Consider the following 27,243-nt stretch of genomic DNA (forward strand, 5'->3'; position numbering starts at 1 on the left):
CAGGCCTACAGCTCCAGCTGCCTTTATCATCTCCACTGAAATTTCATCTATTCCAGCAGTTTTCCATTCTTCATCTTTCTTACTGCCATTTCAATTTCATTCATTGTAATTTCTTTATCCATTTCTTCGTCAACTAATTGCCTGTCCTGGTCGTCCATTGAATGACTGTCATCCGTTCTTGTGTTCAGCAGCTTCTGAAAATACTCTCTCCATCTATTTCTTATTTCTTCTGGCTTTGTTAAAATTATGCCACCTTCAACCTTCACAAATCTGGTGTTTACTTGATCTCTCTTTTTGTTTCTTAAGATACCATACAGTAATTTCTTGCTGCCCTGCATATCATCTCTCAATTTCTGTGTGAATAAGGCCCAGCTTTTCCTCTTTTCTTCCTCCATTACTTTCTTGGCCAAATTCTTTGCCTCCACATATTTTCTTCTATTTTCTTCAGTCTTAGATGTTTTCCATGCTTTCCATACCATTTTCTTTTCCTTCACTGTAATCTTTACCCTATCATTCCACCAGTGTGTTTCTTTGTCCTTCACATTTCCTGATGTTCTACCACACCCCTTTTCTGCACATCCAACCAGTGCTTCCTTAAATCTTTTCTATTCCTCTTCAACATTCCCCATCTCTGTCCTGGGTACCAGGGGTATTATTTCCCTTTGAAATTCTTCTTGTATGCTTTTCTCCTTCAACTTCCATACTTTAATTCTTTTCTCTCTTCTTAATTGGGGTTTTTCAATCTTTCCAACTTTCAATTTTCCTATCACAACTCTATGATCTCCACCAAAGGCTTCTTCAGGCATGGCTGTTACATCTACAAGGTTCTTCCGGTGTTCTTTCTCTATGATTATATAATCAATCATGGTCTTTGTCCGTCTGTCTCCCCAGCCATACCTTGTAATCTTCTGACTGTTCTTCTTCCTAAACCAGGTGTTTCCAACAATCATTTGATTCTGGATTTACATTTCCATATCCAAAGGGCCCTACAACATCTTCCTTTCCTTAATATTTAATATTTCTAAAAGTATTTGAGTGTGATTCGATAGAATCTGATTGTGTTCTCTCAAGAACAAAACATGTCATTCTATTTTTAAGTTGTTTCTTTTCCAAGTATAATTCTGTTACCATATATTTTCTTTTTTATGTAGTTCATTTTATTCAAAATTAGTTTTGGAAGACTGAAGAAAGTTATAAAATAAATCACTATTGGTGCAGTTATACCATGTTTTCAAGTTGTTTAGTCAAGATGTACAACTTACTCGTGCTCATCTGCCTTGTATTTTCCTTTCTTGCTTAACATCAAATAACTCAGATATTGCAGTGTCTTGATCTTCACTTTATTCAGAATTTTATTTCTTTTTCCCATTCTTCTGATAATTTCATTTGTGATTTGGGCCATCCAGCTCAACAGCAAAATCCTGGACATCCACAATTCAAAGGCTTCCAGATCATTGCGTTCTTTTTTAGGGCCCACTTTCCATTCTGTAGAAAAGAGTTGAAAAATACATAGCACCTCAAAAGTCTCATTTTTTACATTATGACTGAGGTCCTTGATGTAGATATCTCATTTTATTGGACACATTTCGGGATTGACCTAACCTTGGCTTTATGTGATAGGGGGCAGCTGAAAGCTAAGGGAAAAACCGTGAGGATTTCCTAAATGAAACCTATTTGGAGTTAATATCTTTTCAAGTTAGTATCTCGTTGGTGTTAAAAGTTATTTCCTTAAGTGAATATAATTTATCTGAATAATATTATTTTGGTTCAGATATTTCAAGTATTGTAGTACTCATGCTTTTCATTTCTTCCTTTTTTTTTTCATGTTTGGGTTAACGCATTGTCTTTGCCGATGTCTTACTTTGCATGCCCAGTATGTTACATGGATACCTATGAGCTAATTTAACACATATTGTACTGTTGAAATTGTACTTATGAGCACTGGAAGAGCAATTTATTCATAGACTTCTTGGGAATATAATATTTATTTTGCTTGTTTACTTCCAGATGATAAAGAATGGAAGAAATATGGAACATGCGACTCCAGAAGCACGTGAGTACAAACATAAAAGATTGGCGTTGCATCCTCTTAATGAATCAAATAGAATTCTGACAGAGAAAATCTGCCAGCCTCTGAAGAGACAACGAATTGGGGATGCAGACGTGGATGTGAAAATGATCAAGCCTGAGTATCAAACTCCATACCTACTGAGAAATTCTCCTATGAAGGCACATGCATTTCAGTCTGAGAATGTATGTCTTCCATCTTCCAAACCAAGTACACCCAAAGTGAAATCGCCTTGTAAAACTAGGACTCCTGCAAAGAAGTCTCCTACAAAAACTTGGACTCCTTCCAAAAAATCTCCCAGAACTCGTACACCTGGCAAGAGAACACCTTGCAAGTCAAGGACTCCTAGTCGATCCAAGAATATCAAGTCTCCTGGTGTCCGTACCCCTGTTAGGAGCAGAGGTCCAAAATCTCCATTCAAATCCAAAGCTTCTACAGAACTTACTATCAAGAAACAGCTATTTGGTGGTACAGGTCGTGGAGATGATATAAGCCCTGAAACCTCTGTGAAGATGTCTTCTGGATTGAGTGGCACTCCTTTTTCTGCACGACAGAAGTTTCAGACGCTAGTACCGGACAGAGTTAGGATACCAAGTAGTGGATCTAGCTTTGTGCGTGTTCAAAACTCGCAGGTAAGTCTTCCTGTAACTTGTGGAAATAATCTGTTATTTTAGGCACTGTACAGAGCTGAATGATTGACATTGATTGGTCAAGGGCACGTAACGGTATGTCCATGTTGGTCAAAGTTTTGTTCGATGCGAAATGGCGGCCAAAATTTCCTCACAGTTGCACATGGTTGAAAGTAATCTCCAATTGTTGTCTATGAGTGTGACCAGAAAATAATGTTTAATAACCCACTGGACCAAAATAAAAGTATTCTACTATAATTTGTTTTAGAAAGAGTGATCTGCAATAATACTTAGATATTTTTATAGGCCCCTGTGCAAATGTTTTCATATTTGTTGTCTGGTGTTTTATTACACCTTTCAGTGCACTGTTATTTTATAATCCCCAGCGGAAAAGGTTTTCATATCTACCATTTCTAAAGATGAGCGGAGAATATTAAATAGCATGAGAAACACGAGAGTACATTTACTCGCGGATACACGACGTAAAATGCCATCATATCAGAAAAAATCGTATCTAGTGTTTCCATATCGCAGTTGGATAGTTTTTGTGTATTCAGTAACATGTTTTATTGCTTAACACTTTATTTCTCCTTGTCCCCTGCAGAAATGTCTTTATGAGGTTTTACAGTAGTTGCCATGCTGCTACAAACAAATGCATGACTTGGAATATATTCAATTTCATTTCTTTTGAATAGTGTTAAGGTCCAAAGGCTGCAGGTGACTGGTGCAGTTAGGGGGAAAGAAAACCACTTTGATTTTCCGCAGGAAAAGTGTATCTGAAGAATGAGCTGGACATCTATCATCAGCACTATCTTCCTTCCTGCTGATCCCATCTTAGCATCCAAGCTTCGTAAATTTTTTAGAAATATCTCTGATGTCATCCGCACAGTTTTGTTAAATTCATATTTACACAGGAGTGTGCGGGCGTTCTTAGAACATCTTGCATTCTTAAATTTTTCAATTATTAGTTGGGGGTAATTTGTCACTCCCGTCGCTGTTAACACATAACAATGCCATCAGTTTTTCTTTACTTTTTTGCATTTTTCTCTGAGAACAGCCTATGTCTTGGACGGGAGCAAATTGTAAAACACTCTAATTTCATCAGTGTTAAAAATATCCTCAGGGTTGTGTGCACCGTCTTGGAGTAAATTACTACGGAAGTAGCGTTTACTAAAAAAAAGTCCATACTACAGAAGTAAATTACTACGGAAGTTATTTACTCGGGAAGTAACGTCGGAGAGTTGAAGTACAATGATTTTTTTCTGTTGCCGATATTTATGCACCCAACGATTATTATGCATGCAATCGATCATCTTTGATATAGTTTCCTTGCTATGTCCACTAATGAGCTCTCTCGTCAACATTCAAAGGAAATAATACCAATATGTACAGGTTACAGTAGGTGTACAATAGGGAGGGGAAGGAAAGGGGGGAGTTGTAAGAGGACAGGTGGTCTAATGTTCTAAGGGGAAGGAGATTACAAGCTAAGGGCTTTATTCAGGATCAAAATTCAGGACAAGAGTTCTGTGCGAAATCGGTACGAGTTACTCCAGGTAGAACAGCAGAGGGAAGATGAGGGACAGGGATCTGTTGCTGAGATGTGTGGAAGTAGGAGGAAGGGAAAAGGTAGGAAAGGGAAATGTAGAGTAGAGGATAGGAAAAGACAGGTGGAACAGCGTCATGGGAAGGAGAAAAGGGAGGAGGAAGTAGCTTCTGCAGCTATCTGGAAAGATAGGGCTGACCAGGAGGGGAGGGGATCAAATGAGGTGGGTAGGGTTGAGGCTCTGGTCATGGAGGATTCCATCGTTAGACACGTGGGGAAAGTGTGTGGAGGAAAGGGAACCAGGGTAGAATGTTATCCAGGAATTAGGTTGAGGCAGATGTTGAGGAATGTAGAAGAGAGGGAGGAGGGGAAGGAGAAGGTGGTAGTGTTTCACGTTGGTACCAACAACGTAAGGCAAGCTGATATAAGTACCAACATAGTTGGAGATGTGTGGGATCGGGTAAATGCAGCACGGGTGAAGTTTAAGAAAGCGGAGATTGTTATTAGTGGAATACTGTGTAGGAGGGATACTGACTGGAGGGTGATTGGGGATTTAAATGAGACTATGGAGTAGGTATGTGGGAAACTGGGAGTGAAATTTCTAGATCCTAATGGGTGGGTAGGAGATAGGGATCTGCGCTCAGATGGCCTTCACTTAAACCGCAGTGGTACGTATAAGTTAGGAAATTTGTTTGGAAGTGTAATAAGGAGGTACATTCAGGGAAGTGGGGTGGCCTAGGGAGCGGTGATACGGGAACAGGGAACTGGAAATCAAGTAGGGATGACATAAAATTGTTAGTGTTGAACTGTAGAAGTATTGTAAAGAAAGGAATAGAATTAAGTCATTTAATAGATATATATTTACCAGATATTGTAATAGGAGTTGAATCATAGCTGAGAAATGATATAATGGATGCAGAAATTTTCTCACGAAACTGGAGTGTGTATCGTAGAGATAGGATAGGAATGGTGGGAGGGGGAGTATTCATTCTGGTGAAAGAAGAATTTGTCAGCTACGAAAAAGTTAAAGATGAGACACATGAAATTCTAGGTGTAAGGCTCATTTCTAAAGATAATAGGCAACTTAATGTCTTTGGAGTGTACAGACCGGGAAAGGGTAGCACTGACACGGATTTTGAATTATTTGATAAGATAATCAGCTATGTAGGAAACGACAAGGAAAGAAATGTGATTGTAGCGGGAGATCTGAATTTACCAGACGTCAATTGGGAAGGAAATGCGGACGACATGAAGCATGATCAACAAATGGCAAATAAGTTAATATGGGAAGGACAGCTGATTCAGAAAGTGATGGAACCAACCAGAGGGAAAAATATCCTGGTTGTGGTGCTGATAAAACCAGATGAGCTCTAGAGAAACTGATGTAATAGATGGTATTAGTGATCATGAAGCTGTTTTTGTCATAGTTAGAAATAAATGTGATACAAAGGAAGGTCTTAAAAGTAGGACTATTAGGCAGTACCATATGGCTGATAAAGCAGGCATGAGGCAGTTTCTAAAAAGTAACTATGATCATTGGAAAAGGGTAAATAAAAATGTAAACAGACTCTGGGATGGGTTTAAAGAAATTGTTGAGGAATGCGAAAACAGGTTTGTACCGTTTAGGGAGGTAAGGAATGGCAAAGACCCACCTTATTATAATAGAGAAATAAAGAGACTAAGAAGGAGGTGCAGGTTGGAAAGAAATAGATTTAGAAGTAGCTGTGGAAGTAAGGAGAAATTGAAGTAACTTGCTAGAAGATTGAATCTAGCAAATAAGGCAGCTAATGATAACATGATGGCAAGCATAATTGGCAGTCATACAAATTTTAGTGAAAAATGGAAGGGTTCCAAGAAGGGCATTCCAGGAATAATTCATGAACAAGGGGAGTGTGTATGCGAGGATCTTCAAAAGGCAGAAGTATTCAGTCAGCAGTATGTAAAGATTGTTGGTTACAAGGATAATGTCAAAATAGAGGAGGAGACTAAGGCTAAAGAAGTATTAAAGTTTACATAACAATGACATTTACAATAAGATACAAAAGTTGAAAACTAGAAAAGCAGCTGGAATTGGTAAGATTTCTGGGGATATACTAAAGACAATGGGTTGGGATATAGTACCATATCTGAAGTACTTATTTTATTATTGTTTGTTCGGAGGAGCTATACCGGATGAATGGAGAGTTGCTATAGTAGCCCCTGTGTATAAAGGTAAGGGTGATAGACATAAAGCTGAAAATTACAGGCCAGTAAGTTTGACGTGCATTGTATGTAAGCTTTGGGAAGGCATTTTTTCTGATTATATTAAGACATGTTTGTGAAATTAATAACTGGTTTGATAGAAGGCAGTTTGGTTTTAGGAAAGGTTATTCCATTGAAGCTCAACTTGTAGGATTCCACCAAGATATAGCAGATATCTTGGATTCAGGAGGTCAAATGGACTGTATCGCGATTGACCTGTCTAAAGCATTTGATAGGGTGGATCATGAGAGACTACTGGCAAAAATGAGTGCAATTGGACTAGGCAAAAGAGTGACTGAATGGGTTGCTATATTTCTAGAAAATAGATCTCAGAGAATTAGAGTAGGTGAAGCTTTATCTGACCCTGTAATGATTAAGAGGGGAATTCCTCAAGGCCGTATTATCGGACCTTTATTTTTTCTTATATATATAAATGGTATGAGTAAAGGAGTGGAATCAGAGGTAAGTCTTTTTGCGTTTGATGTTATTCTCTATAGAGTAATAAATAAGTTACAAGATTGTGAGCAACTGCAACGTGACCTCGAAAATGTTGTGAGATCGACAGCAGGCAATGGTATGTTGATAAACGGGGTTAAAAGTCAGGTTGTGAGTTTCACAAATAGGAAAAGTCCTCTCAGTTTTAATTACTGCGTTGATGGGATGAAAGTTCCTTTTGGGGATCATTGTAAGTATCTATGTGTTAATATGAGTAAATATCTTCATTGGGGTAATCACATAAATGGGATTGTAAATAAAGGGTACAGATCTCTGCACAGGGTTATGAGGGTATTTAGGGGTTGTAGTAAGATTGTAAAGGAGAGGGCATATAAGTCTCTGGTAAGACCCCAACTAGAGTATGGTTCCAGTGTATGGGACCCTCACCAGGATTACCTGATTCAAGAACTGGAAAAAATCGAAACAAAAGCAGCTCGATTTGTTCTGGGTGATTTCCGACAAAAGAGTAGCGTTTCAAAAATGTTGCAAAGTTTGGGTTGGGTAGAATTGAGAGAAAGAGAGCTGCTCGACTAAGTGGTATGTTACGTGTTATAATTCTCGTGTTTTGGTCTGTATTGAAATGTTTAATGAAGTCAAATAAATATTAAAATTTATTTATTCCACCTATTCAATACATAAATAGAGATTTTAATTAAGAAATTAAATCTTGAATAAAATTATAGGGACATGTTTCGCCCTTTTATTAAGCCTTAATTTCAATCTGAAAGGTACCTGATTGTATTAAAATTATGTATGAAAGTGAGGATGATGTTGGAAATGTGCTTCAAATGGTGAGCAAATGGTTAACAATAGTTATGATATTCTTAAAATGAAGCCTTAATAAAGTCTTAAAAAACGAATAGTTATAAATTTATACACTTTCTTGAATGTCCTTGTTTAAAAATTAGTAACAAATTGTATACTGGTAATTTTATAAGAACGTAAATTGTTATGTTAAACCTTGTAAAGTGGTGCCCTGTGGAGGTTGAGGGTGTTACAATAATGATAAAAGAAAAAAAGGTAGTTGATACAGTAGAAGTCCGCTATAGCGAGTATGGCATATAACGAGAACTCCATTATAACGATAACTGTTGTCCGTCCCTTCAAAATTCCTATATATAACTGTGTATTATCCCTCGGTTAGAGCGAGAGCCCAATCACTGACTCATCCGTTATTACGAGCAATTTTGCGCGCTCGATATTTTCCGTTGCCGATATTTATGCACGCAGGCATTGTACCGCATGCGATCGATCATCTTTGGTACCGAATCGTTTTCTCGCTATGCCCACCAGTTGGCGTTTGAAACCACAGTGCCTGAAGTTGAATATATCGCGCTGATTACCGGGAGCTGGGAAGTTACTTCGATTGATCTACTCATCTTCAGCTTCAGCACGTTTATGGTTCTTCATATATGTTTGATTGTATTATGACTTTGTGCCTGACAGTGTACACAAGCTAGCTCATTTAACCGTTCTCCGCTTTTCATAAACATTATAAGACTATGCCTAACACTGCATGTGCCATACTGCCGTTCAGAAAATTACACGCTGTTTCTTTTAAGTGACTTACATTTTACTTCTTCTGAATTTTACAATGTCTACTCCCGTCATTTTTATATCGCCTCTTCTACTGATCCGGAGTGAACTTGATCTTTTATTTTCTTTTTTCTATGCATTGTTTTTCATGTTTTAATCGGCTGATGACCTGGACTAGGGTCGAAACCGGTACCACTTCTACTTATTATTAAATAAGAATGTAATCACTGCATTTCTTATTCTTTTGTATTGAATAGGTTGAACCTCAGTATTTATTATTTCAATTTTAACTATTCGAAGGCAATGTCGGAGTCTATTAGTAATACCCGTCGATTGCTCTTACGCAAGGAAAGTGAAACAAGAGAACATCTTTTCGTAATAAATGCATAAATAACGTGTCCGATAACCGCTGTTAACCCGTTAAAGATAAACGCTGTATGAACGATCGCTTGCCTACACCTCAAGATATGGCAGAGTACGTCGTTGATTACGAGGTTAGTTTATATTTTCTCGCGTCCCGTAAATTACGGAAAGGCTATCATCATGTCAATTTATAGCGAGAAGGTTATAGTTTCTCTACTGACGCTTGAAGTATGTTTTCATCATACATACAGTACAGGTAAGTTAGGATAGGTGACGCTATTTGAATAACAAAACTGAAACGTTTGCCACAAAATGCGATCGATCATCTTCGGCACGGTATAATTTTAGATCTATGTGCATTTGTGAGCTCTCTCGTCAACATTTGAAGGCGATATTGGAGTCGATTAGTAATACCCGTCGACTGCTGTTCTCTAAAGAAGATTTGAAATGAAAAGAGTATAACACGTTTTCGTAAAAAATGCGTAAATAACGCGGCCGATAGCAGTTGTTAACTTGTTAAAAATAAAGTCTGAAGTAAACGATCGCTTAATTTTAATGGTATACCGTATACTGAAATTAAGTAAGAATGTGATACACCTCAAGATCTGGCAGGGTACATCACTGATTTCAGAGGATAATTTATATTTCTTCGCGTCTAGTTAAATTTCGGAAAGCTATTCCCATGTCAATTTTTAGCGAGGAGGTTATCATGTCTCTATATGCGTTTCTAATAGGTTTTCATGATACATATACATTTAAGTTAGGGGATGCCATTTGAAGAAGTAAACTGAAATGTTTGCCACAGAAGCCTCTGGAGTGATACCGTATTTCTCTGAATCCAAGACGACTTTTTTTCTCGGAATCTTATGTGAAAAATCAAGCAAAGTTCAAAGTTCGCTTTGAATTTGCGGCCTAATAGTAATGAACACCACTGGCAGCTATGGTACCGCAGTAACCATGCTGTTTTTTCTTCACACCCCCGCGCGCATCAAAAACTCGTTGACAATAAACGACCGCCTCTTTATCATACATCGCTAGCCGCGGCAACCGGTTGTACAATGCCTTCGTGTAACGAAATAGTGAAGAGAGAATGACATTCTATTATCCTCTAAAAAATAAAAAAAAATAAAAAAGGTTTCTCAAATCTGCAGCAAATACAAATCTGCAGAATGGCATCAAAACATGCAAGACTTCGAATTCTTAGAAAGGCCACGGCTACTCAGTAGCAGAGTTATAACACGTGTGCTGTACCCGATGCGTAGTAAAATTAAATTTTATAGACAGCAGGAATATTTTCATGATGAATCGTCGTATTGTAAGGATACGTGGAACAGGTATTGCCAACAAATTTTCAACAGGTTCTCGTCGATGTTAAGTTAATGGCTATTAAACACTCGGAAATGTATAATAATTGTGCAGCCGCAAGAAAATACGGCATAGGCCTACCTAAAGCCAATATTCGGCGTTGCCGTGAAGACAAAGCTTAAAAATGCATACTGCATAAAAAATGCATTCAGTGGCCCGCAACAAGGACGCTTTAAAGAAGTCGAAGATGAAATTGTGAGGGATGTGCACAAAAATGCAAGGGCAGAATTGCCATACCGCGGCGCAATAAACTCGTTTGTTGACTTTTAAAGTCCGCGATTAAGACCTATTTGTACACCGTTAGCCGCTGAAGTTGGCCGAATCCAGCAAGCAAGACGTGCCTGAGTGAAAGTAACAGTTTTTATAGTACGCAAGAATATTCTCCTGATTGATCGTCGTATTGTAGAGACGCGTGGAATGTGTATTGCCGACAAACTTTCAATGAGTTCCCTTTGATATTATGATGCCAATTTTAAGTTAATGGTCATTAAACCCCCTGAAATAAAGCATAATTGTACGGCCGCAAAAAAATACGGCAAAACTAAAGCCAATGCTCGGCGTCTACAAATAGTCTAAAATGCGTACTGTATACGAAAGACATTTATATGATTTTACAAAGCACTTTTTAAGCCTGATAAAAAAATTTTGAAGGAAAAAATGGGGGTCGTCTTGGATTTGGTGAAATGCGGTAAAATATATTTTTCAGAATGAAATTAAACGCACGCTTTAACGTAGTATCGGATTTCGAAAAACACAAGTAACTCTAGTGTGGATATAATCCGTGAAAACGCAAGTTTTGAACAAACTGATTGCTATTTCATACTGATTTTAATGTGCATGGGGGTTTTCCTGACTTTTACAAAAAAAGTCGTTTATAACGACAATCCACTATAGCGAGTAAATTTTTCGCCGTTATGAATTCTCTCTATAACAGACTTCTACTGTTATTCCAAATGGAGTATTAAAGCTAGTAAAGAGATGTTACCATTGCTCACTTCAAGTGAAGTTTATAATAAAATTATTGCGTGTGAGCAAGTAACACCCTCAACCTTCACAAGGCCTCGCTTTACTTGCTCCAACGCAACAATTTTATTATAAACTTCACTTGAAGTGAGCAACGGTTACGTCTCTTTACTAGCTTTAATATGTTTTAATACTCCATTTGGAATTATCAGCTACATTTTTTCTTTTATCATTATTCTAACGCCCTCTACCTCCACAGGGCACCACTTTACAAGGTTTAACGTAACAATTTACGTTCTTATAAAATTACCAGTATACAATTTTTAAACAAGGACATTCAAGAAAGTGTATAAATTTATCACTATTTGTTTTTTAAGACGTTTTTAAGGCTTCATTTTAAGAATATCATAACTATTGTTAACCATTTGCTCACCATTTGAAGCACATTTCCAACATCATCCTCACTTTCATATATAATTTTAATACAATCAGGTACCTGATTAATTACCTTTCAGATTGAAATTAAGGCTGAAGATGCCCTTAATTAAAGGGCAAAACATGTCCCTATAATTTTATTCAAGATTTAATTTCTTCATTAAAATCTATTTATGTATTGAATAGGTGGAATAAATAAATTTTAATATTTATTTGACTTCATTAAGTGGTATGTTCCGAGCTGTCAGCAGAGAGATGGCGTGGAATGACATTAGTGGACTAATACGTTTGAGTGGCATTTATAAAAGTAGGAAAGATCACAATATGAAGATAAAGTTGGAATTCAAGAGGACAAACTGGGGCAAATATTCATTTATAGAAAGGGGAGTTAGGGATTGGAATAACTTACCAAGGGAGATTTCCTCCCTCCAAGTCATTATTTATTTCTGAACCTATATTCTGGACCGAGATGTTACTCGGTCCAGAATCTAGTTCAAGTTTCCTAGACTAGGTAGTTCTAGGACTGTCTTCTCCTATTATCTTTCATAAAAAATATTATTGGTGCCATATTACCTATTCTGATGCATATATTTAATCATTGCCTCGTACAGGGAGTATTCCCAACTGTGTGGAAGCACGGTATCGTCATTCCTACTCCTAAGAAGAATTCTCCTAGTTTACCATCAGATTATCGCCCTGTATCCATTCTCCCACCCCTTTCCAAAGTACTAGAACGCTTGGTACACGAACAAGTCCTCACTTACTTGACTAACTTCTCACTGCTTGACCCTTACCAATCTGGTTTCAAGAAAGGACACAGCACAACGACTGCCCTACTGAAAGTAACTGATGATATCCGACAGGCATTGGACACTCGACAAGTGACTGTACTGGTTCTACTTGATTTTTCTAGTGCTTTTGATACTGTTGTTCCTCAACTGCTACTTTCAAAATTGGATTCATTAAATTTCAGCAAGACGGCAATAAACTTTTTCAGTTCGTACCTCAAAAATCGCTGTCAGTGTGTCAAAGTAAATAATAGCAGATCTGAGTGGCTTAACAAACCCCTCGATGTCCCCCAAGGGTCTGTACTTGGACCATTGCTGTTTGCAATTTACATACATGATGTTGCCAAATCGATTACACATTGCAAGTATCATCTTTAAGCTGATGATCTGCAGATCTACTACCACTCAACAACTGATAAAATTCAGAGTGCTGTAGAAAAAGTTAATGCTGATTTAAGTCTCATAAGTAATTTTGCATTGAGTAACAATCTCAAAATTAATCTTCTTAAAACGCAAGCAATAATCATTGGTACTTCGGAAAACTTACACGTCTTAAAACAATACGAAATTCCTCCTGTAGCACTAAACAATACCATTATTCCATTTTGTGAAACAGTTATGAATCTTGGTGTGGCTATAAGCGAAACATTGAACTGGTCGCAACATGTGACGCAAGTGTGCCAAAAGGTATATCAAAGCCTGCATCCTCTGAAGCGGTTTAAAAATATATTTCCTTGGTCCTTGAAAATAAAGCTCATTCAATTACTCTTGTTTCCAATTCTCGAATACTGTGATACAGTTTTTATTGATATCAATAACGAGCAAAGCATGAGACTGCAACGTGCCCAAAATGCATGCATCAGGTATGCATTCGACATACAACCATACGCCCATGTATCCCCATTCTATACACAATTATCTTGGTTACGACTGAATGGCAGACGTAGACTCCATGCAACTACTTTGGTGTATCAAGTGCTTTCTGAAAACACTCCTCCTTACCTATCCACCAGATTTCACTACCTTAGTTCCCTACACCTGTTCGATACCCGGTCAGGCTGTACGCTAGAAATTCCTGTGCATCGAACCGCAACCTACAACAGATCGTTCACGATCACCGCCACGAGCTGGTGGAATGAACTCTCCAATGACATCAGAGAAGCTAAATCTAAGACAAAATTTAAAATCCTTTGCCAGCGTCATCTTTTAAGCACTTCCAGTCTTTCTTGAGTGTGAATTGGATGCATGAATGAGAGTGAATATGGTTGTTTATTGCAATGTGTTCCTGTATATAACTTAGTTATACTTTACTCACCTTAGTTTAGTTAGTGATACTTTAGTTGCTTTAGTTATACTTTAGGTTGTAAAAATTTCATATGTTTAAATTTTATGTAAAAATTACATTGTATATACATGAAGTGGTTAAGTGTAAGAAAGGGCCGGGAGTCCTAACTTCGCCACAATAAAGACGCTTTAATAATAATAATAATAATAATAATAATAATAATAATAATAATAATAATAATAATAATTCATAATTATGTTACTTATTAACCTGTTTACATATTGCTTCCCAAGTTCATTCAAGTGCATGTCGTGCCTGGTATGAGAAGTTTGGTTTAACTACTGTTGTCTGTGTAACATTTCTGGCATAACTACATATCTGTCTGAATTTCTTATTTGTGTTCCTTACTGCTCTATTAACAATTGACCAGTCAGCTAAAAGATGTGTATGACACACGTTTGTCACTATCTCATTTGTATGGGTCAGCTTGCCCAGACTCCGTTTGAGAATGCTTCTTGCCTGATAACCTTCATTTCTCATTACGTCGTTGATTCCGCTGGCTTTAACAGACTTCATTTGATGAGACTTAATAGTATTCTTCCAAAGGGTTTTCACTACTTCTGAAAGAGGGGCACCTGGTTTAAATAAATCCTGTCATCTCAGTTATGTAATATTTATTGAAAGGCTGCATCCTTGACTATCACCCAACGGTTTCACTTTCGTCTCCTTTTTCACTTTCTTGCTCATGTTATTGGCATAAATTCAGTATTCATTGGTTTCGTCAGAAGATTCATCTTGGGAGATAAAAGTGCTTCTTTGGTCTTTCCGAATTTCACATAAAACACTGAGTCTATTGTTTATTGTAGGGTAATTTCCAGATGAATTATCCAGTGACTGTTTCCTTTGCTGCAGCATAACTTCACTTCACAGGGCATCAATGCCATTGCAATGTTTAGCTTTTCCACATCTTAAATCAGATGTGCGTATTCTATCCATAATTTTTTAATTACAGACTTTGCTTTTAATAAATCCTTATGGAGCACTTCTATTATTTTGTGTAGTGATTTAACACATTCGCAGACAAATGATTGCATCATTTTAGGCCTGTACACACATTCGTGTTTATAGTTAATACAAATTTCCCTCTATGAAGATACAGAGTGATTACTTTCACTATTGTGAATACTTTTAATGCTCCTTTCACTATCTGCAACATTCTCTGTACTTGCTACAGCATATTTTGTTTCATTTTTTAACAAAATCCAGGAGCACTTGTTAGAAACTTGCATGTTTATGTATACAACTTCATCCCTTGAGTTTATTCCTAAAACCTATATCTCCTCATTCTGTGTTCTCACTTATTTGTACCAAATATCATTCTCGCTGCTTTCTTGTCTGTTACTTCCAACTTATGAATGAGATATCCTGAATCCACCCAGCTTTCACTCCTCTACAGCAAAGTCGGTCTGAAAACAGACCGATGTAAAGGTAGTCTGTCTGAGACCTTGTATCTTTCTTATAGAATACTGTTGATTGTGACTGTGATTTCTTTGAATTAGCATTGCTGTACAGTGATTTATTTTCTCTTGGTATACTACCGTTCTGGGAGAACACACATCCTAAATACGTGGAAGGATCCACGTGTTCCAGTTTCGCATTTCTGATTTAACATTTAACAGATGCATGTGTGTGTTCTTTAAAAGGTGAAGTCAATGCAGCCAATGAGTCCTCTGGAGTCAGAACAACAAAAGAAGCATATCTTGTTTTCTAAGCCATCTCCAAAGTTACCATCATCCCAGACATGCACATGTATTGGCAAGCCTCAGGTCTGCACTGTCTGTATGACAAGGAAGCCTCATGTTGCGCCCCGAGCTGGTACACCAGGTTTCCGTCCACCAGAAGTGCTATTGAAGTATCCTCATCAAACCACAGGTATGATTCCCATCTGATCGAAGTATTAGCTTGATGCTGGTGGGGATTATTATATTATGAATCTTCATTTTGAAAACTGAGGTTCATCTTCCATTCAAGCTTTGAACTTTTGAGACGCAAGTTTAAATGGTAAATAAAATACTACAAAATATGTAGATGGCTTGTTAGAATTATTTGTATTGATTGCATCTCACTTAATACTCATTAAAAAACTGAGTGTATAATTAGTTGCTCAAACATACAGTTCAACTTGAAAGAATAGAAGTGTAAAAATCTCACCAGTATTAATTATGCATGTTGCCTTCTGTGTTTTCAGGCAAATTGTGACTTGTTGTATCATATCATGATTTTCCCACTTATTTGACCTTATTTCTCCCTCAGGAAAATCAAGAAATTGAAGCTTAAACAATTATTCTTTCTTCATGGTGTGTATTGTATATAGGGTGTTTCAGAAAAACATGACATAGTTGCTGGGTAGATTCCTCACATATAGAGAAGGGAAAAAGTGTATACACACATGTTTGAAAATGTGTATTTTGTGAGATATTAGACTCTACCTGTCTATTGGACCATCAAATGCTGTGAGCTAACATGTTCTTTGTTGCACTTGCATGGTGTCACACTAATCTAACTCTAATCAACTGTACCTATCGTTGCTAAAAAGACTAATACTTAACGGAGTCTGTTAACCTCTGGATTATGGTGATTTCCAAACAAATATGATGGAGATAACGTGTACATTTGTACTGCTGGAGATGGGTTAGAGGATTGATTACTGCTGATATACTGTGGGTAAGTGTTCATACAATTCTTAAGTTTCTTAGCAGCGTCTGAAGTTGATTGTGAGTGCAGTTACTCATTCAGCTGTGTTGTTTCCCAGGCATTGTACAGGATTTTCCAATGCCAAGTGTGTGGACATGTATTTCGTGTATGGGTTGGCAGATGGAAACACATACCTGCCAACTTTTACGGCTTTGCCGTAAAATTTATGGAAAGACTGCATTTTACAGTTTTCTGGATGAACTATAATATTTTATGATTTCACGTACCAAGGTCTTCTTTTTAAATTCGCGCCAGAACAAGCTTCCTCAGGCCGCCTATACATGCTGTGTGACCAGTGGAATATTCAGTACATCGCTCTGATTTATATTCACCCGATTGTTACAGTCTTCTGCTGGGAATATGAGATGCATCCTGAATTCTAATCAATTGATATTGATTTGTTTGTATTGAAAGAGAGTGAATGTTTGGATAACCATTCACTTGTTCTTTGCTTTGATTCATTCCATAACCTGTACCATCCTGTGTAAAAAATAGTTCTTTTGTTCTTCACCACGAATTACAAAGAATAGGTCGTGTTGTAGTTATGGAAAAGCATGTGAATTATGTTCGTCACTTAATTTGCTTCATATTTATTGCCACATATTGGGAGGCTGAGGTCACGTAGTTTTGAAGTAACATGAATTGTATTTGTTGCTCATTTTGTCTTATGACTGTGTTGTTTATCGGTAATCATAAGCAAATCTATGAAAAACATTATCATCAGGTGTTTAGGGAAACCTTTTCTTTGAGTTTCCCACGTATACTGAAATCTAGAGAAGGTGACAAATTTGTATTTTGTACCATGTGCTCTTGCAATATTAAAATAGCACATGCCAGCAAAAATGACCTGACTAATCATGTAAAGTGTGTTAAACATCATGGTAATTTGAAATCCAAGGAAGAAAATCAGAAAATATACAGTTCTTTTGCCAAAGCTGGAGATAATGTTTATGATGTAATCAAGGCCGAGTATTTATTTACTTCTTTTTTAGTGGAACTCAACTTTCCACTGAGTACAGCTGATCATTTAAAGATCATGCATAAGTTTTGTTCAGAAAGATGTTTCCTACGTCGGAAAGTCGAAAATCGCAGAAAAGTATGTTTGTGGTCACACAAAAACAGCGTGTGTCCTAAACAAAATGGCACACACTGCAACACAGGACATTCTTACTTGTTTATAGAATAGACTTTTTCTTTGTTGACAGATGGAAGCAATGAGACCGATTCCAGGTTTTATCCGATAGTGGTTACTTTCTATGATGCTGCTTGAGACAGTATTATAAGTACTGTTTTATCAGTACCAGCATTGGAAGGAGATTTGACAGGTCACAACATACGAAAGCTGCTATTGTCACAGTTGGAATTAAATAAAGTGCCAATTAAGAACTGTCTGGCATTCTGTTCAGACAATGCTCCTGTTATGATTGGACAGAAAAATGGAGTTTTAGCAGTTTTGAAATAAACTCATCAGGATATTTTTGGTATTGGTTGCAGCTGTTTTTTAATTATCTTAGCTGCTGAAAAAGCTGCTGCAACTTTACCAGTTAGAATTGATGAGGTTCTTGTTGATATTTTCTATTACTTGGAAGAGAGTGTAGGATGCTAAAGGGTTTGTTGTGTCACCTATTCAATACAAAAGAAAAGAACATCTTCAGAAATTTCAAAGTATGCATGGAAAAGAAACAAAAAGTTGTTGAAGCAAGTGTGCACAAGATGGTTATCCCTAGCCAGTTGTTTAGAGACAGATTATTAGATCAGTGGGATCCACTTTTTAATTTTTTAAAGATGAGGTTGTGGTGTGTGCTCCAAATATTTTGGCCACTTTTTTTTTTACTATTCCCAAAGCAGGACACAGTAGATTTGATGGCAAACAAATGAAGAGAGTTTGTGATCCTTCCATCTCATCCTCCTTTTCTTCTGCTAAAAGAATGGCATGTTCTTCCAAACGTGACTCACCTGTTCTCAGAAACATGAATTCCGCTACATCTCGTGAAGAAAAGCTGTTTGTTTCTTTCCTCTTTTGTACTTTTTTACATGCGACTGTCCCATCATTTAATAAGATCAGTACAGTCTTTCAATGTGTTTCCCCACTTATCCATGTACTATTTGAATTAATGATTTATTTATTGAAACAGATGCTCACCAAGTTTGTCAGGCTCGGTGTAGTTAAACAGTCTGCATTGTTTGATGTTCAGTATCACCCAATCCAGAATCAGAAGAATGATGAATTGGAAAGTGGCATTCAAACCTCAAACTTGGCTAAGGCGCTTAATTTCTTTCTGGAGAAGTTTCCTGTTATTTTGTGTAAAAGGAAAATGAAACAAGAGATGACGCTGTGAATGATTTCCAAAGCCAGTTTGCGGCTCTTCAAATAGACAAGTTATGTAGTGTTGAAAGTAACCAAGCTGCAAATGATTCAGAATGGGTACAGTTGTTGAATATCCATGGATCTGACGGACATGATAAATATGACAGGATCTCTAGATTCATGCTGTCTGTTCTTACAGTCGTCGTCGACTGTAACTCAATCCGAGTATATATAACTTCTTCCTGCATACATTGACCAGTTCAACTCAGTTTATGGGTGTGTTTACGATGACTAAACAGACCAATCTTGGCATGAAATATATACCCACACAAATCACACCGAATGAATGGAGGAGGGCAGGGTTGTAATTGACGGAGTTTTCTTGCTTGTCGCTTGGCCTCTTGATGTCTGCGGCGTTCTCTTTCAAACAAGTTGACTGCGGTGGATGTAGTGTTCCGCGACAGTGAGCGGTCCACAGCACGTTCTTCCCATGTCTGTGTATCTATACCAGTTGTCTTCATGATGTCTTTCAGCTGGTCCTTAAAATGCTTATAGGGGCTGGAGCAAAGTTCATCATAAAAAAATTGGCAGGGAAGCCTGGTATCACCCATGCGGTGAACATGGCCTAACCATCTGAGTTGATGAGCGATGATTGTTGCCTCAATGCTATTTAGCTGCGCTTTGTCGAGAACTGCTGTGTTGGTCACATAGCCCTCCCACTTAATATTTGGGATTAATCTAATTTTCTGTTGGTGGAAGCCCTCAAGTTTTTTGATATCACGGCGATAGAGTGTCCAAGTTTCACAGCCATACAGCAACGTGGAAATGACAACAGCTTTGTACACCAGGGGTTTGGTATGCAGTTTTAGGTCGTTATTCATTAAGACTCTATGCATTAACTGTCCAAATGCTGCATGAGCAGCCCCAATTCTTTTATCAACGTCTTGTTCACAGGTACACTGTTTAGACAAGATGCTTCCAAGATATGAAAAGTGATCAACCTGTTCTAGTGTTGTCTAAGATGGAAATACTCAACTCAGGAAGTGTTAATCCTGGGGCAGGTTGTGCAAGTACCTTAGTTTTTTTCACATTAATGGAAAGACCAAAGTGATCACATGCAGGTTTAAAGCCGTTGGCTGACTGTTGTAGTTCTGCAGGTGTTAGAGCAGGAGATGCGGTGTCATCGGCATACTGCAGTTCTATCACCTAGGTAACCAGAGTATGTCTTTGTGAGCGAAGTTTTGCCAGATTGAAAAGGCCTCCATCAAAACGAAATTTAATCTCCATGCCTAAGTTGTTTGCAGATGATTCATGCTGCATGGCAGCCATGTACAGTGCAAAGAGTGTAAGAGCAAGCACACAGCCTTGTTTCAGTCCAGGAGTGATTGGGAACGAATCTGATACTGAGTTACCATGAAGAACCTGTCCAGACATGCCATCATGAAGAGCTTAAACCAATTCCATATAACATTCAGGACATCCAAAATGTCTCAATACTTTCCATATAGCAGATCTTGATACTGAATCAAAGGCTTTTTCCAGATCATAGAAAACTAAATACATAGGCTGCTGTTGTTCTCTGCATTTTTCCTGGAGTTGTCTAGCACAGAAGATCATATCTGTTGTGCCTCTGGAGGTTCGGAAACCACATTGAGACTCAGGCAAAATCCTCTCTGAGATAGCTTGGAGCCGGTTTAATAGAATTCTTGCGAGAATTTTACGTGCAATTGACAATAGCGATATACCACGGTAGTTCCCACATACGCTACGATTGCCTTTCTTGGAGATAGTGATTCTTCAAGTCGTCAGATACTTCTCGAGTTCCCCAAATCAAGAGGATGAGTGTGAAAAGTCTAGTCTTCAAGGGTATACCTCCATTTTGTATCAGATCCAGAGGGATGTTATCAGGACCAGGAGCCTTTCTTGGTTTTAGTTGATTGAGTGCTTTGGTGAAGTCTCTGTATGTTGGTGGGACTGCCATCCATGGTTGTTGCGGCTGCCGAGGGACATAACGAAGAAAGTCCTCAGCAACATTGGAAACACGATTTAGAAGTGAAGAGAAATGTTCTTCCAACGCTCTAAAATTTCTCCATTATCAGTTAAAATGTTGGAGTTGTCAGCAGTCTTCAATGACCCCGATGAAGATCGAATTGGACCATATATCTCCTTTATGCCAGCATAGAAGTTTTGCAGGTCATGAGCATCAGATAGTCTTTGTAGTTCTTCAGCTTTTTGCTGCCACCAGTTATCCTTAATTTCCCTAAATTGTGCCTGACATTTTCCTTTAAGTTCCAAGAAATGTGATTTCTTCACATTGAAAGACAGATCTTGAAGATAGGATAGGTCGGCTTTCCGTTTGGCATTGATCAGACATTTGATTTCTTCATTATTTTCATCAAGCCAGTCCTGTCTTTCTTTCCTCACAAAACCAATTGTTTCCTCAGCTGACTCAGTGATGACCTTCTGAAGCGTGGCCCACTCCTGATTTGTACTATCATTGCTGACTGGACGACTAGCCAGTTTGTTTGAGATTGCATTTCTGTAATCTGTAGCAATGGATTCAATTTGAAGTTTAGAAGTATCAAATTTCTTTCTGGGCAAGTTGTGGACGTATCTTTTTGGTTTGCGACAGATTGAGATTCTCAACCAGCAACAAAAGGAGCTTATGATCTGTCCAGCAGTCATCTACGTTTCTGGCACTCCTTGTAACAACGACCTCTTTTTTTATCACGTTGCCTGGTGATGATATAATCAAGGATGTGCCAGTGCTTTGAGCGAGGATGCATCCAAGTGGTCTTGTAGCGATTAGGCAGGTGGCACTGAGTGTTAGTAATGAAGAGTTCATGTTCAGGACAAACCAAGGAGCAGTAGACCATTGGTATTACAGTTGCTAAGTCCATGTTTTCCCATCACATTGTCGCATAATTGGTGATCTTTACCAACTCTGGCGTTGAAATCACCAAGTAGTAAGAGTTTGTCTCTTGGTGGTACTTTGGTGATGGTAGTGCTCAGCAGGTTGTAGAATTGGTCTTTAGCTTCTACATCAGCATCCAAGGTGGGAGCATATATAGAGATGAGTGTCATAGATTTGGCGCCAGAGAGTGGGATTCGGAGAATTATAATTGTTTCACTGACTGCGGTTGGAGTTAGCTGAAAATCATGCACCAATGTGGTCTTCACAGCGAATCCCACACCATGAATGCAGTGTTCTCCCTCATCTTTTCTTTTCAGAAGATTGTGTAACCTGAGCTGAACTCTGTAAGTTTACGTGAGCTGGACAGTCTGGTTTCACTTAAGGTAGCAATATCAATGTTCATTCGTCCAAGCTCATGGGTGACAAGCGCTGTTCTTCTCTCAGGTCTGTTATTGTCTTTAAAATCAAGTAGGGTTCGAACATTCCAGGTTCCTATAATCAAAGTTTTGGTAATCTTCATTTTTCGATCGCATAAGGGGTGACCCGCTGGGTGCGGCCTCCCAGCCAGCTGAGAGTGTGACTACTGATGCTTAGTCCACATTTTCTAGGGCCTTCCCCAATCAGGGTGGGCAGCGGTGATCCTAAATAGGCCTGCCCAAACACAGGTGCAGGACCGAGTTCCTGAGTAGTCACGGGGTCTCAGAAAGACGACCATCACACATCTGCTGCCAACGTGCAGGTCCGAACTAGGGGCTTCCAGTTTCACCCGAAAACCTGCCTCCACCATCCTTATCCCATTGCCGTTGGACTTGAGTTGAAGGGAGTGGCAACAGCAACAGGAAAAAGTACCACAAGCGGGATTTTGTTTAAGGTGGATCGCAGCTTGCAAGGAAGTGACCCACACGCTATGATTTCGGAACTATACCCTGCGGCACAAATGAAACGGGACATGCAGGTTCTAGTACCACGACTGCAACGGACTGCCGCAGACTCGAAATACCATTGTGTTGTGCCTTCACAGCCAGTTCGTCTGGCATGACCTCATCTGCCTCCACGATCGATGAGAACCACAAAAACATGGTTCCTCCGTCCGTTTTGCCGTTGGGCCAAAGACACAGATGATGGGTTCCAGTGTCATTTCCTACACTGAGGCGACCATCACCCCACGCAAAGGGGCTCATCCACCCAAAGCCGTTGGCCCCTATGGGGGGTCGAGTTATTTACCGCCGCTCAACACTCGGCGTTAGCTGATTTTACAACTGGTTTGCCAATCCAGTTAACCCTCCTCCTTTCCCATTCTGGACTTGGGACCGGATAGTGGTGGAGTTCTGTTCTTACCATATCACACAGTAATGCAGAGTGTGAATGAATTTTTAGCCTGTAAGAACAGCACACAGTTCAGGTTATCGATGTCCAATGGAACTCTGGAAGCCATTTCCATTTTGAAGAACTGAGTTCTGAAGCATGTAATATATACACATATTCTATTGGCTTTCTAAAGAAAGCAAAGCAACCCACAACTTTAGCTGTTAAATCAGAAGAAATGCATGTGATTGTGTCATCATCATCATCAATGTCCCCGAGTGTGGTTATGTGATGGTGTAAATAACTTGTGTGCATATAATTACGTGCAGCAGCATACTCCTTACTTCATTGCATCATGTGCATAAACAAATTACGTTGTGTAAGTAGATTTCATCGATGCATTTTAAAGATATTGGTGGTAGTTTAACTGAGGTGAAATATTGTGATCCTTAAGCCCCCTACATGTGGGGACAGTAGTTGTGGCCAGAAGTACCAGCCAATATTGGCTGCTAGTAATTATCCCTTTACTGTCCCTGTGTGCAGGGGTACTTCCGCTTCAACGTCCAGTTGGCTACTGGCGGCCATCAAACTCAAGCATGCTTGAGTTTAGTGAATGTCAGAGGGCCAGTAACAGGGTCACGTGACCTAGTGACAGCCATTATTGGACATGTCTTAAAAGGTACTGGCCACCAGTAGAGTGCTAAACTCTGTAGTAGGAGGAAGTACTTTTGTGATTCACTTTACGTATTTACTTTCGTTGTGAAATGTGTTCGCAATGTGAAGAAGCGAAGACAAAACCAACTGCTAGCGTAAAATCTTGCTTGTTGTTGAAGGGGGGCTAACATCGAAGGTCATCGGCCCAGTGTAAAATCATTGCATTTTTAGAAACTTACATAAACTATGAAATACTATGGAACGTTTTTCATTTTGATTATGCCAACAAAGCGAACAGGAAGAGTTCATTGAAAAAGTTACAGGGTGAATTAATAGGACTTGGGATCGCAGTTACCGGCTTGAATTGTTTGAGAGCTCGTATAAAGGCTATGGAGGCCACGTACTATGGTCGTATGACGAGAGGTCGCGTGCGTGCGGGTTAAGGGGTGCAGAGGGTAAGCATGGCTGCTGCTCATGTGCCAGTCTCAAGTTTCAAGGCCTGACAAGAAACATCGATTCCATCCACGGTGATTCTTGTGAACTAAGCTGTTGCTGTGAATCAAATCGATGGCGCAATTATGCTGTAGTTACACATTTACTTTAAGTACTGCATAATTAATGATGAACACACATCTCTTTCAGAGAGTTCGCACTGCTTATTGTACTATCTGTTACTTGTGCTGTGCCTACAAGCTGCCGCGACTTCTCGTGAGACGCAGATAGTACAGAGGTGAACTCCTGAAAGTGAGTGAATAAAAAAAGAAGTGGAACGGGCACTGATGACATTTACGTACACTATTTTTTGTTAATATTTCTTGAAGCTCTTCGCTTAAACAATGTACAATATCACTTACAGCCTCATCGACAGCTTCTTCTTACTCTTCATCAACTTCCTCCATGTTCTCACACATCCTCTGACAATGTTGCATTCACCACTTCCACACAAAAACTAGTTACTGGCTGCCACTAGAACATTAAAATGGAAGCCGTTACTGTCTTTGTGTGTAAGCCTACTGTCCGGCCATGTCACTGGCTGCCACTTCCAGACGCCAGTACTGGCCGCAGCTACTGTCCCTGTGTGCAGGGGTTTTATAATGTAATCGGTTGCGTGTAGTGTTCTATATTAATACTGTTGAACTCGTAATTATCTGAAGTGGAGAAAATACATGAATTTTTTCATGGTTTACCGCATTTTGGTACATTGGGTTCCTGTGTATTTTGGCGTATGGGGATTTTATTGATAAGTCATTTAAAAAGTTGGCAGGTATGGAAACGTGCTGGAGGCACATAATTTCTACCAAGAACGTTATCAAAATTGTCATTGCCCTGGTAGAAAAACATTTGAATATATTCCATCACTGTTTACTACAGCTTTACACCTGCATCTGCACCAGAGGACGGCCAAGATTCACTACCCCAGCCACTGTTCAAGCTGTTCTCGAGGCTGCACACCAGAATTTTTACATCAGCACAAGGAGTTTAAGTTGGCAGATACACCTTCCTCATGTCACCTACAGTGGGTCCAAGCCCTGGCACCTGCAAATTTTCCTGCATGATTAACATTCTGCCAGTGGTTCCTCCAGTATTGCGTTTCATGGCCACAATTTCCTGCGTTCGTATTATGGTCCGATGAGGCATGTCACGGTTGAAGGGGCTCACCACCAGAGGTTCTCCATTAACATCTGGACCAGCATCTTTCATTAGTGGTTGCTAGGACCTTATGTACTTCCCAATTGCCTGACAGGGGAGGCCTACAGGCAGTTCTTATGCGCCACATTACCTGCTCTTTTAGGAGACGTGCCACTACATATACGTCAGGAGATGTACTTCATGCACGACGGTGCCCATGCATGTTTTAGTCGCAATGTCTGGGAACACCTTAATGTACCTCACCCTGGTCACTGGACAGGTAGAGGTGGACCAATTGCTTGGCCTCCCGATCACCTGATCATAATCTTTGGACTTGTTTGTATGGAGTTACGTGAGGCCGTTGATGTTTGCGACACATATAGAGGATGAAGCAATACTTCATGGCAGAATTTCAACACCGAGCATATCCAGCGTGTGCGTAACTCCATGCAAAAATGAGCAGAAGCTTGCATTATGGCAGAAGGCGGTCATTTTGAACATCTCCTATAAGATGGTGTCGGGAATACATCTGTAAAAAAACATACAAGCTAGCCTACGACAGAATCTGATATCTCTGAAAATATGTATTTCTAGACACATGTGTATACATACTTTTTTCCTTTTCTATATGTGAGGAATCCATCCCTTCAATAATGCCATGTTTTTCTGAAACACCCTGTATAATACTTCATACTTCACTTCTCTCCACTTGTAACGGATGATTAAGTATTAAGGGTTGAATACAATCTTCAGGCCTGATTGACTCTGGTGAGAGGTAGTTGAATGCCAGGGGAGTCCTGTTACTAATCATCGTCATCATTTCCCATTATCCAGCTGTAGCCGGGTAGGGGAAAATATGGTCCCTCTCCACTTTCTTTGGTCTTTCCACCATTCCTCCTCCATCATTGTGTCCCAGTCCAGGTTTCTTTCTCTAATACTGCATTGGATTGTGTCCTTCCATCTCAATTGTGGTTGTCCGCGACCTCTCCTTCCTTGCATTTGCATTTCCATCACCTTTTTTTTTTAGCATTCTTTCATTACTTTATGTGCCCAAACCATCTTAGTCGACTCTTCTCTATTTTATCATTCATTTTTTCCACTCCTATTTCTTCCCGGATTTTCTCATTCCTTATTTTGTTTCTTCTATTCTGTATCATACTCCTCAAGAACTTCATTTTGGCTGCCTATATTTGACTCATCCTTTGTCATTCTCCAAGTTTCTGCCCCATAATTTGTTATGGGTACGTAATACATCTTGTACATCTTTGCTTCCATTGGCACATCTTTGTCCCATAACATGTTTCTTACACTATGGGTGGCGTGCACCAACCAAGAGTAAGTTCTACTTCCGTAGTAAATTAAAGTACTCTTGAAGTCAGCATTCGGCGACTTCCACACGAGAGTAAATTACTTCCGAAGTATTTTAGTCCTTTCAGATACTCCTGGACTAAATTACTACAAGAGTAAAATGTTGAAGAGCACCATCTGGTAGTATATTACTAAAGAAGTAAATAACGTACGAATATAGGTTAGAATTTACTCTCACGTCGTGCATGGAGTAAGCTAAGTTTAGACTTGTTGACTAATGATAATATCGTGCCGTATATGAGAGGAAAGACGTTTCAAACGTGTTTATGGATTACTTAGATTATATTGACGATCTCGACGCAGTAAACGATGGGAAATGTAATAGTGCGTAGGCCTACAGTGCGTGAAAGGCGATAGCCGTGTAATGTGAACACGGCGAGTTTCAGGAACGTTTTTGGTCTTAGGAAGGAATCCTTTACTTTCCTTCTAAATCTACTTGGAGATCACTTACAGCTGAATTCTTGTCTTAATTTTGTTGTATATCTAAAATTACAGTTGCTGTGTGCCCTACGAGTGTTTCGTACCGGAACATTTCAGTACAGTTGCCGGTGATCTAATTAACTTCTACCGCACAACTGCTAGCCGTATCTTTCATCGCGT

The 27,243-nt window shown here is 39.0% G+C and overlaps 1 protein-coding gene across 1 annotated transcript in view; it reads left to right on the top strand.

Annotated features, from left to right (window-relative positions):
- LOC136857741 (cell division cycle 7-related protein kinase) overlaps positions 1-27,243 on the top strand; it is a 101,350-nt gene that overhangs the window by 50,695 nt on the left and 23,412 nt on the right. The window contains exons 7-8 of the mRNA XM_067136631.2: positions 2,008-2,700; positions 15,415-15,643. Coding sequence (XP_066992732.1) covers positions 2,008-2,700; positions 15,415-15,643 — 922 coding nt within the window. The remainder of the gene's footprint in view (positions 1-2,007; positions 2,701-15,414; positions 15,644-27,243) is intronic.

This window comes from Anabrus simplex, chromosome 1, assembly GCF_040414725.1.
Source record: "Anabrus simplex isolate iqAnaSimp1 chromosome 1, ASM4041472v1, whole genome shotgun sequence".
Taxonomy (NCBI): domain Eukaryota; kingdom Metazoa; phylum Arthropoda; class Insecta; order Orthoptera; family Tettigoniidae; genus Anabrus; species Anabrus simplex.